Here is a 7,728-nt window from a genome sequence, read left to right as displayed (position 1 = left end):
TGAAATTCTCCCCTCATATTTGATGCCCCATCATACCCTTGTCCACGCAATCTGGATATTGACAACCCATGAAAAGCAAGCATAGAATCCAAAGCTTGCTTTAGAGAATACGATGTCGTGTCAGCAACCTCTTCAATACCAAGAAATCTTTCAATAACTTGACCTCGTGCATTAACATACCTCAATATAACAGCCATTTGTTCCTTTATAGATGCATCTCGGGCCTCATCAACAAGAACTGAAAAGTTTCTACCTCCAATATCTTCAATAATAGCTTTGCTGGTTAAATCAGCACAAGCTTTGCACAAGTCTTTTTGAATTGACGGTGAAGTCATTTGATTAGTACGGAGCAAATGTGCAACATTTTTATCCTTGCTCTTATACCATTCTATCATCTCTAAAAAATTTCCCTTGTTGCTCGAGGAAGAGGACTCATCATGTCCGCGAAATGCAAGAGCCTGAAGCAAAAGAAATCTGATAACTTCAAGTATAACAATCATACGACTTTTATATTCATTGTCCACCTTATTGGCACCAGATGTCATAGCATATGGCACACTTTGCCTCTGATTTTTGTAATCTTCATAATGCCTTCTAGCATTATTATGAGCAACACCTTTATCATGTCCCTCAATTAATTTGCGACCATCCTTCCATCCACGGAACCCAACATTTGTGAAGGAATCAACACCATAATTTTCAGCTCTTGGTTGCTTAAAGAGGTAGCAATAAAAACAAAAGGTTGCATCCTTGGCAATATTGTACTCCAACCATGCATGATTATTAAACCAATCTTCCTGAAATCGTCGATTGCGCCCACATATTATTCTTTGTGGATAACTATGACCTTTTGGTTGACATGGACCCATCAAAATAAGCTCTCTTTTTATAGCATCCCTAATATTTGGATCCAAATCCTCAATTGGAACTCGAAGGCCAGGATCAGCTATAACTCCATTCTGATTAGGTACAACACCAGGAATAGTTTGCTGCACATTACTAGGTTGAGCTTCAGTTTCTACCATCTCTACTACCGGTTCCAAATTTATTCCATGAGGAGGTTGACTGGATTGTATTACAGGAGTGATCGGTTGAGTAAAATATGATGCTATTGTTCTACTTCTCTTCATTTTCTACAACTACAATAAATAAATAAAATGAGTGTAGAATTGAGAGACAATAAAATAAACCAACTTTACTTAAACTGTTGATCCTAACCTGAAGGGTGTGATGTGCGTTAGTGCAGCAGTAGCCAGACACAGGAAGCAGACACAGACACAGCCACGCAGGAAAGTAGCCAGAGCAGGAAGCAGGATCCTGACCTGAAGGGCTGGTCGCTGGGCACTGGCCGAGTGGCCGATGGGCAGGCAGCAGACGCCAGACGCAGCAGGCTGGAGCTTCGTCGTTTGCTTTACGGCGGCGTCGCCGGCGGACGGAAACTAATCGCGATCAGCAGGGGTAGGGCAAACGACGGTACGGACGGTATAGAATAATGGGCTGAAATAATTAAGAAGAGTACTAATATATTTTTTGTCACGAGTAGGCCCATGGCCCCAGCAGCCCATAACAGAGATCCGCCTCTGCGTGTAGAGGTGTTAGATACCTGTTAGACACCTGTCCCTTAGGGCTTGTTTGGTTCTACCCCAATCCATATGGATTGAGGGGGATTGAGGGGGTTTCAATCCCTGATAAGTCAAAATCCCCTCCAATCCGTATCAATCCCTTTCAATCCATATGGATTGAAAATAACCGAACAAACCCTTAATGGGTCTGGCCCAGTTATATAGCCTATTAATGCACTGTCCAAACCATATTCTAAGGTTAGAGTTTCATTCCATCAATAATGAGCACCATGTTTTTCTTTTTCTCGTGGTGCTTTGCTTGGTTCATTGCAATAGCAAGCAGAAGGCCGTTTTCAGAGATTCATCAGAAACAGAGAGAGAGAGAGAGAGCTCATCACGTCCACTGCCGTAATAAATCACTGTATATTCCTACCAAACAGCAGCTCAACAACAAGTGCAGCCAGCCAACCGTTTTTATTATTATTTCACAGCCTAAAACAAACCTGAAAAACGAACCAAAAATAAAGAAAACAGTGCAATAATACTTCCTCCCCTGCTCACCGCCCACCCATCCAGCCACCGTGGACGCGTCATCATACCGTCGCCAAGAATCCCACCAGCGCGAGCACGAGGGCTACCGGCGCGGCCACGCCGGCCGCGGCCGCGGCGGCGTTGGGGGACTTGGACGACGCCGCGCCGCCGCCGGACGCATGAGGCGCGGGGGCGGGCGACGGGGACGCCGCCGCGGGGGACTTGCCGGCGAGGACGAGCTTGCTCTTGGCGCCGAGGTTGTCCGGCTGGAACGCGTGCTTGTCGGGGGCGCCGGCGGTGGATGACGCGCCGACCTGCCACACCTGGTTCACGGCCCTCATCCCCTCGCGCAGCTGCAGCGTGCCGTACACCCGGATCCTGCCCCCGGCTGCGGCGTCCGCGGCGAGGTCGGTGGCCGGGAAGTCCAGCGGCGTCGAGACGTTCCCCAGCGGGACGTACCCCGTGATGTTGTACGTCCGCACGGTGGGCGCCGCGGAGCCGGACCCGGACCCCGCCAGCGCCACCAGCGCCTGCGCGCCGGCCATGCCCTCGCCCGTCGGGTTCAGCCCCCACGCCACCCACCCGCCGGCCGCCGCCGGCGCCGCCACGAACGCCACGGACAGGGAGCTCTTTGCCGCGTCGTACGTCCAGTGCAGCGACGCGCCCAGCTTCGGGAGGTCCTCGCACGCCGCGTACGCCCGCCCCGCGGGGAACTTCTCGCCCGCGCAGGCGGCCGATGCCAGACGCGTCGCCGCCGGCGTGGCCAGCAGGAGCAGGAGCAGCGCCAGGGTGTGCGGCCGCATTGTGGCGGTGCTTGTGCAGGAGGAGTGGTGGACACACGCGGGTTTGGCCGGACGCTTTGGACAGCTCACTCGCTCTCCTGCAGTACTGCTCTGTTCTTGGAGCTGCTGAGGGGTGTGCGGAACTTTTTTTATAGCGAGCGGAAAGTGGTGTGGGCTTAATCGGCAAATTGTGGACACCGTAGCGTAGAGGTGGTTGTTTTAACCTTTTTTTGGGTGTGGTAGCCACTGTTACAACACTATACCACGTATACAACACTATACCACGTATAGTGTAATGACAAAATACCACGGAACTGTTCATATACAAGATTAGATGCTTAGACATACAACACTATACCACGTATAGTGTAATGACAAAAGAGTTTGTCATACTCATTGCCCTTTCCTTTTTAATGTGCTTATATATTTGCTTTCAAGCAAAATATATGAATACAAAGTGTTAGTCTACAACATAATGTAGACACATACTCATAAGTCCACAAGTCTTATGATTTTCTTTGCTATTCATTTTGGGCTTGCACATCAAGCCACAAAAGCACATTGGTTCTTTTCATAAGAACCACAAGAGAAAGGGAGCATCTCACTTCCTCCAAAATAAAGAAGTGAATCCCCATATTATGCAAAGATGAAATGAACATATCCAATGAACATTAAGGATAATTAAGCCCATTAGGCGAGTTCATCAAACTCTATTAAATAATTATCCTTCAAATGGCATAACCATTTTCGTTTGCTGTTGCAACTTTGCCGCAAAATATAACATATCTTTATATGTTGGAGAATTCCAGGTATCACATAAAGTGTACCAAAGATTTTTGAAAATTGGTGTACACAACATAGATAATCTCCATGTAATGAAACAATGGAGTAGATCTCCCAGTAGTGGGCAAAACTTTTGCTGCCTGAAAGCATGGTCTCTGGGCTGGTATATTCAAAGAACATACCGCAGCCAATGCTTAGGACTCCACTACCCTGTGCTTGACCAAAATTTCAAAAATAAAATGGTAATCACCATAAAGGTGAATAACCAACATCACATCTCCAACATATCTACTTGGGATAACACATAGGTAATCATCATAACCATATGATGTAGACCTCTTACTGATGGGCAAATAACATTTTGCTGTCTAAAAGCTTGGTCTCAGAGCAAATAAATTCCAAGAACTTATTGCAGCCAAAGCTTAGATCTCCATCATGTGTTGAATAATCCCAAGTTCAAGATATGTATCATATCTTGCAAGAATTCATCATTTAATTAAGTAGTACTTAATTAAAAGAATTCTTTTAGCAGTCACCATGACTGCAGCGTCCAGCCTGGCTCCATAGCCCGCGACGCCTGCTTGGTCCGTGATCTTTTTTTTTTGGGTTAGCACGTATAGGTAATCATCTCGAAAGATGTAGACCTCATAGTGATAGGCATTTCAAATGCGGCCTAAAGCACGGTCTCTGGGCTACTAAATTCTATACAGAATTTAGCGCAGCCAATGCTTAGTACTCCATCACCCTATGCTTTTCCCAAAAATGCAATATTATTTTGCATGAGGAAAAATAGAGACGTATGTATAATTACATATATCATTAGCAGTCTAAATATTCGAATTTAGACACATAAGCACTGATAAAAACAGTAATTGAACAATCACAGAGTTCTTTTATCTGAAAATGCAGAAAAAAAATGAAACACTGGGCAGCCTAAGTGGCCAGCCAAATGAGGCCCAGACGGCTGCCATCAGCGGCCCGGTGGACAGGCCGGCCCATCAGTGGCCTATAGTAGGAGAGTGAGCGGTTAGGGTTTTCCTAACCGATCCTCTGTCCTCCACCTGCAGCAAGCGCCGCCGCCGCCAGGGAGCCTCTGGCCGCGAGTGGCCCAGGCCCTCGGTGGCGCGCGGGTAGCCTGGGCACGGCCGGCCCCAGCCACGGCACGGCGGCCCGGCCCCGGCGGCTCCTCGTGGAGCGGCGGCTATGACCCCGTCCCTGGCGGCTCTGGTCCCGGCGTGCCTCCCCGTGGCGCGGCTGCCCCCGGTGGCGCGGCGCGCGCGGGTGCGCAGCTCCAGGAGCGCGCGCGGGTAGGCCCCCCGTCCCTGACTCGCCAGCGGGCGGCCCCGGCGCGGTACAGACGCACGGCTCGGCGCGACGCGAGCGCTCTCCGGCGGTGCGGCCTAGGCCATGGCTCGACGCGGGTGGCTTGGCGCGGGTGCGGCCCGGTGGCGCGCAACCCCGGCCAAGCAGGCGACGGCGCGGTTCCGTGGGCACGCGGCCCCGGCATCCCCGGCGGCCTCGGCCTAGGCGGCGCGGGCGCGGGCACGGCCCCGAGCAGCGACGCGCGGGCGCGGGTGCCGCGGATCCGGCCACGGCGGTCCTCCAGGCGGCTTCCCCAGCCGGCCTCGGCGGGCGCGCGGCCCCGGCACTGACGGCGCGGGGTGCGGCGGCCCATCCCGCGCGTGGGCGGCGGCTCCGATGGCGCGGCCATGGCGGTCGGACCAGCGCGTGCGTGCGAGCAAGCGTGGCCGAGCGGCGCTTGTATCGGACCCGCGTCATATGGCGAGGTGAGCGCGATGGCGTGCGCCAGGCACGGTTCCGAGTGGTCGCCCGCGCGGGACTCCTCCCCCATCGCCCTGGTCGCAGCCGATGGGACGTATCCCTGGCGAATCGTATAAACTGAAAAATGGATTGGCCGATGTGATGTACGTACTCTTTTCTGTAGGCCGAATCCCCTCATTTCTTTCTTCGTTGATGTATATTGTAGCATGTGCGACCAACATGCTTGATACGACAAGCAACATACTTCTCTTGTTTTACGCTACTTGGTAGCAGCAGTACTTCGTATTTCTATTCGCCGGACTCCTGAGCAGCGTCTCCACGAACTTCTCCTCGAATCGCTTTCCGTCCGACAAACGCCGGGTGCATGGACATTGCTGTCAACGGTAACCGCTCGGTGGAGAGCATCGTGCTGATAACGTGTTGTAATCTACTCAGTGGAGAGAGACAAATGACAGAACTGTTATCTTTATTGCAGAGTTACTTGCTTATATACAAGTGGATACAGAGTCTCCCAAGGGGTGTGTCCCTTGGGAGAAAAGTGTCAGGGGAGGGGTTGATCACATGTTATACATATTTTGTAACAGCCACAATCGCGGAGACTTGCGGTTGTGGGCCCAAATCACCTGATGTCAGTCACCATGGTACTAAATTTTACATTATTATAAAATTTAAGGATCAAAATAGACTCAGATTTTATTTTTATTTATTTTTAACTAAAATTAATTTAGATTAAACGTAATCAGACTCTAGTTCGAAAGGAGTTTTTGATTTTTTTTATCCAAGAATTGGACTGGAATGTGAAATGCTGTCAAAAAAGAATTCAATATATGCACTTCTCTAATACTCTCTCCGTTTAAAAAGATGATTCATTTTAGATTAAACATGTGTTCATTCAATAACCTATAAATATAGTTTATATGTATGTCTATGTTTATTATTATTTAATCAGATATGGATGAAAACAATAGAGCTAATAAAATTATATTTTGAGACAGAGGAAGTAATATATATAAGATCGGACGTCGTCAAGATGTAAGTAGAGAGGCATTTATTTCGATACACCTTCGTCCTCCACAATGACGCTAAGCAGGAGTGAGTGAGCATTTGCAGCAGAACGTGCAAGACGAAATCACCAAATCCAGGTGACATTTGTGCCTGGTGTTTTTGCCCCCGTAATTTTAGTCGTAAAAATAATATAAACACAGAAACTTTTTTCCTTAAAAGGAGGCGGTGGAGCCGCGTCCGATGCCAAACTCCGGAACGTGCCAGTGAGGCGCGGCCACACGCGATGAGCCTGCCAGGCAAGCGAGATTGTTCGGTTGGTTTGGCCGGGCCTAACCAGGAAAGGAAACCGGCATCGGATGCACGCAATGGAGACAACACGCCGGACGTGCTGGAAAGGGCAGGCAACACCTTCTCCTGCACGCACGCACGCACGCACATGAGTACATGACAAACAGCCAGACAACATGCAGTTTGTCTTCTGGTAAAAGAAGGCTGCCCTTCGCAATCTCGCCAAACAAAAAAAAATATGGTCCATGTTACCACGACTGCATCTGCATAGCACTACATACGTACACATCTACGAAACCATTTTCCACGTCGCGTGTGGTGGGAATTCCTATATTACAAACCCGGTAAGAAATGAGGCACGCTACGTTGTCCACGTCGGCGCAAATTTATTCCTAATCAAACGTCATACAGCCTCTTAGAGCATCTCCAGTAGTTCCTAAAAGAACTTCTTAAATTGATAATTTAGAGAAATAGTATTAAATCTGCTCTCCAACAGCTCCCGAAATGAACTTAATAAATTTATCAAGTTTCTATCCTACCCCATTTTATCAATATATTTAGCTAGTGTTTTCCAACTCCTGAGAGCTCCCGAAAATTAATCTGGCACCAAAAAAAGCATGCCAAATCCATAAATCTTGTGAAGCGACTGCTTCTAAAATTATTGTTGGTGTATGATGATGCCCGGAAAATTGACCTTGCAACGAAGACGGACAGTTCTTCCACCTCCAATGCATGCAATCTAATGAACCCAGCATACCAGGAAAACCTCTTTCATTACCAAGTGCAAGTAACCGTTCAATATCTTTTTCATTGGGTGACCTTAAGTACTCATCTCCAAAAACATCTATTACAGCTTTAACAAACCTTCGTAGACTTTCCAGTGTAGTACTTTCTCCAATGCGTACATACTCATCTATAGCATCAGCTGCTACTCCATAAGTTAGCATACGGAAAACTGCAGTAACCTTTTGAAAACAACTTAGTCCATGTTGATG

At 48.7% G+C, this 7,728-nt stretch overlaps 1 protein-coding gene across 1 annotated transcript; it reads right to left on the bottom strand.

The window, feature by feature from the left end:
• Positions 1–1,956: 1,956 nt before the first annotated feature.
• LOC103653191 (auxin-induced in root cultures protein 12) lies at positions 1,957–3,057 on the bottom strand. Its single transcript, XM_008680152.4, has one exon. The coding sequence runs from the start codon at positions 2,894–2,896 to the stop codon at positions 2,156–2,158; it is 741 nt and encodes a 246-aa protein (XP_008678374.1). The 5' UTR covers positions 2,897–3,057; the 3' UTR covers positions 1,957–2,155.
• Positions 3,058–7,728: the final 4,671 nt, after the last annotated feature.

This window comes from Zea mays, chromosome 4, assembly GCF_902167145.1.
Source record: "Zea mays cultivar B73 chromosome 4, Zm-B73-REFERENCE-NAM-5.0, whole genome shotgun sequence".
Lineage (NCBI taxonomy): Eukaryota > Viridiplantae > Streptophyta > Magnoliopsida > Poales > Poaceae > Zea > Zea mays.
The sequence above is the reverse complement of the archived record's forward strand: the minus strand, read 5'-3'. Positions and strand labels throughout refer to the sequence as shown.